At 47.6% G+C, this 4,176-nt stretch overlaps 2 protein-coding genes across 2 annotated transcripts in view; both read left to right on the top strand.

The window, feature by feature from the left end:
• CLN6 (CLN6 transmembrane ER protein) overlaps positions 1–2,462 on the top strand; it is a gene marked incomplete at its 5' end in the record, with an annotated part of 7,125 nt that extends 4,663 nt beyond the window's left edge. The window contains 3 exons of the mRNA XM_015638421.2: positions 119–187; positions 824–946; positions 2,080–2,462. Coding sequence (XP_015493907.1) covers positions 119–187; positions 824–946; positions 2,080–2,362 — 475 coding nt within the window. The remainder of the gene's footprint in view (positions 1–118; positions 188–823; positions 947–2,079) is intronic.
• A 1,063-nt stretch (positions 2,463–3,525) lies between these two features.
• Positions 3,526–4,176, top strand: part of CALML4 (calmodulin like 4) — a 3,717-nt gene continuing 3,066 nt past the window's right edge. Inside the window, exons 1-2 of the mRNA XM_015638391.3 lie at positions 3,526–3,635; positions 3,746–3,776. Coding sequence (XP_015493877.1) covers positions 3,633–3,635; positions 3,746–3,776 — 34 coding nt within the window. The 5' untranslated portion in view covers positions 3,526–3,632. The remainder of the gene's footprint in view (positions 3,636–3,745; positions 3,777–4,176) is intronic.

Below are 4,176 nucleotides of genomic sequence, written 5' to 3'. Positions count from 1 at the left end.
GGGCTCAGGGATGTCCCAAACCAGGATTTATAAATGATAAACCCCTGGTTGAGCTGGGCTCAGGGATGTCCCAAACCAGGATTTAGGACCGGTGGTAACTCGGGTTTGTTTCTGTCCCACCGCTGGCGCAGATCGACTCCTTCGAGCTGCTCTACTACTACGACGAGTACCTGGGGCACTCCATGTGGTGAGTGATTCCCGGGATATTCCCAGGATATTCCCAGGATGTTCCCAGGATGTTCCCAGGATGTTCCCAGGATGTTCCCAGGATGTTCCCAGGATGTTCCCGGGATGTTCCCTGCGAGGAGAGGGAAGGGCAGGAAAGCTCCGGAGCCAGAGCTGCCCCGGGATCGGGTTCTGCTGCCCGGGGTTGGATTGGGATCCAGGTCAGGGTGGATCCGGGGATCTCCTCTGCTCTGGGATGGGCTCGGGGATGTGGCAGCTCTTGGAGGGACAGCTCGGCCTTCCAGAAGGTTCTGGAGTGGGAATTCTTCTGCCTGAGACTGGGAATTCCCCAAGGTTTGGCATTCTCCTGCCTGAGACTGGGAATTCCCCAAGGTTTGGAATTCTCCTGCCTGAGACTGGGAATTCCCCAAGGTTTGGAATTCTCCTGCCTGAGATTGGGAATTCCCCAGGGTTTGGAATTCTCCTGCTGGAGGTTGGGAATTCTCCTGCCCCCACCAGCCCCCGTTCCCTGTGGATGCAGCAGGAATCTGGGAGCAGGGAATTCTGCTGAAGCCCCAGGATTGAGGGCAGGACCAGCTCGGGGGCTTTGGGGCAGCTCCCAGCCTTTCCCAGCTTTGGGAATTGCTGTTTTCTGCAGGTACATCCCGTTTTTCCTGATCCTGTTCATTTACTTCACCGGCTGCTTCACGCCGGCGGCGCGGCGGGGCCGGATGCCCCTGGCTGCCCTGCTCCTGGTGGGGCCCAGCAGCCTCTACTACTGGTGAGTGCCCCCCGTGCCTGGGGCTGAGCCGGGAATTCCCTGGGAATTCCCTGGGAATGCTCTGGGAAGAGCTGCTCCGGTTCCCCAGGGATCCCCAGGGCGGGGATGGTCAGCGGGGCTGGGAAATCAAATGAAACCTCCTGGAAGTTTGGAGCCACTTGAGTCCCTGGAAGCTGGGACAGATCCAGGGCCACCCAGGACAGACCCAGGGCCACCCTGAGCCACCCAGGACAATCCCAGGGTCACCCAGGACAATTCCAGGGGCACCCAGGACAATTCCAGGGGCACCCAGGACCACCCAGGGTCATCCAGGACAATCCCAGGGTCAGCCAGGGTCACCCAGGACAATCCCAGGGTGACTCAGGACAGCTCCAGGGCCACCCATGACAATCCCAGGATGACTCAGGACAGCTGCAGGGCCACCCAGAACCACCCAGCACAATCCCAGGGCCACCCAAGACAATTCCAGGCCATCCAGGACCACCCAGGGTCATCCAGAACAATCCCAGGGTCAGCCAGAACCACACAGGACAATCCCAGGGGCACCCAGGACAATTCCAGGCCATCCAGGACAATCCCAGGCCATCCAGGACAATCCCAGGCCATCCAGGACCACCCAGGGGGAACCCAGGACATCTCTAAGGTCACTCAGGACATCCCCAGGGTCATCCAGGACAATCTCAGGGTCACCCAGGACAGTCTCAGGTCACCCAGGACAATCCCAGGGCCACCCAAGACAATTCCAGGCCACCCAGGACAATCCCAGGGGCACCCAGGACAAACCCAGGACAGTCTCAGGTCACCCAGGACATCCCCAGGGCCACCCAGGACAATTCCAGGGCCACCCAAGACAATTCCAGGCCATCCAGGACCACCCAGGGTCATCCAGGACATCTCCAAGATCACTCAGAACAGCCCCAGGGCCACCCAGGACATCCCTGATCACCACTGCTCCCAGGAGAAGTTGGGAACGCTCCCAGGAAAAGCTGGGAACACTCCCAGGAGAAGTTGGGAATGCTCCCAGGAGAAGCTGGGAATGCTCCCAGGAGAAGCTGGGAACACTCCCAGGAGAAGCTGGGAACGCTTTCCAGCCTTCCCAGGACCAGGAATTCCCGCAGGAATTTCCCTTGCAGGTACCTGGTGACGGAGGGGCAGATCTTCATCCTTTACATCTTCACCTTCTTCGCCATGATGGCGCTGGTGATGCACCAGCGGCGGAAGGGGCTGGTGCTGGACAGCAATGGGCTCTTCCTCTTCCTCTCCTTCATCATCACCCTGCTCCTCATCGCCGCCTGGGTGGGCTGGCTCTGGAACGACAAAATCCTGCGGAAGAAATACCCCGGGGTGATTTACATCCCCGAGCCCTGGGCCTTCTACACCCTGCACATGAACAACCTGCACCAGGGCACCTCCTGAGCCGGGCTCGGCCTTCCTGGGGCTGGGAAAGGGGAAAAAAGAGATTTAGGGGGTTTTTTAATGTAGATCTGTGAGTTTCCAATAAATCCCTGAGAGGAGGTGGCTGTGTGATGAGATTATAATGAATGTGGTATAAAATAAAATTGAGATAAAATATAAAATAAATATGAAATGATATATAAATTGGTGTTATATAAAATAAAATTAAGATAAAATAATATAAAATGATATCATATAAATTAGTATTATATAAAATAAAATTAAGATAAAATATAAAATAAATATTAAATAATATATAAATTAGTGTTATATAAAATTAAGATAAAATATAAAATAAATATAAAATAATATATAAATTGGTATTATATAAAATAAAATTAAGATAAAATAATATAAAATACATATCAAATAATATCATATAAATTAGTATTATATAAAATTAAATTAAGATAAAAGATAAAATATATATAAAATAATATCATATAAATTAGTATTATATAAAATAAAAAGATAAAATATAAAAGAAATATAAAATAATATATAAATTAGTATTATATACAATAAAATGAAGATAAAATAATATAAAATACATATAAAATAATATAAAATAAATATAAAATAATCTCATAAATTAATATAATACAAAATAAAATACATATCAATTAATATAAAATAAAATACATATAAATAAAATACATATAAATGAAAATAATATAAAATAAGACAGAATAGAATAGAACAGAATAGAATAGAATAGAATATATAAAAATAATGAATACAATACAGTAAATATTAAATATTCCATTATTTAAGATTATTATTGTTATATAATTTATTATTATTAAATAATTATATAACACTAATTACGTTCATATTAATAATATATTTATTATTACTACATTAATATACTAATAAATATATCTATATTCAGAAAATCTCTACAAAATTAAAAAAAATCAAATTAAACAATTAAAAATTTTTTAAAAAATCGATTTTTTCCCAATGACGAACAGATTTGTTTGGAATTCCAAAACTCGAGCGCGGATCCCGAGCTCTGCCAGCCCTAAGGAGGTCCCAGCTCGATCTTTCCCTCTCCCGAGCTTTGGAAAATCCCTTTTTTTTTCCCCGGGAGCAGGCGGGGCCGGGCTGAGCCGTATCCATAGCAGCGGGATTTTATTACAGCCTCACCCGGGGACTTCAGCCCTGAGCAAACCCCGAGCGCCTCCGCTCCTGCCGGGAACCTCAAATCCCAAAAATCCTCCCCAAAACCATGGTGAGTGCGGCCGCTCGCGCTCTGCGCGCCTCCCAAACCTCATTTTAAAGCTATTTTTGAGTTTTTCCCCCCTTTTTCTCTCTTTTTTTCTCTCTCCCTCCCTGCTCCAGGCGAAGTTTCTGTCGCAGGATCAAATTCACGGTAGGTTCGGCTTTGTTCCGCTCGGGGTTAATTAGCGGGATTAAATTGACCTTTCGAGAAAAAATGATTATTTTCCCTCCGCCAAGTCGCGGTCTGGGTTTGTTGTGGCTCTGCCGGGATCTGGGAAAACGGGGAAAAATCTCCCCAAATTCCCTGGAAATCCCTCCGGGAACAGCAGAAATTCCCGGGGTCCGGTCCCGGTCCCGGTCCCGGTCCCGGTTCCGGAGGAGGAGGAGGAGGAGGAGGAGGAAGGAGGCGGGGCAGGGAATCCAAATTCCCACCGCAAGCCAATCCCGGCGCTGGGATCGCTCCGGGAATGGCCGAAGGAAGCAGGAATAAGAGTATTAATAAGAGTATTTATAAGAGTATTGATAAGAGTATTAATAAGGGTATTAATAAG

This window comes from Parus major, chromosome 10 (genome assembly GCF_001522545.3).
Source record: "Parus major isolate Abel chromosome 10, Parus_major1.1, whole genome shotgun sequence".
Taxonomy (NCBI): Eukaryota; Metazoa; Chordata; class Aves; order Passeriformes; family Paridae; genus Parus; species Parus major.
Note: the sequence above shows the minus strand (reverse complement) of the source record. Positions and strands in the feature narration are given on the sequence as shown.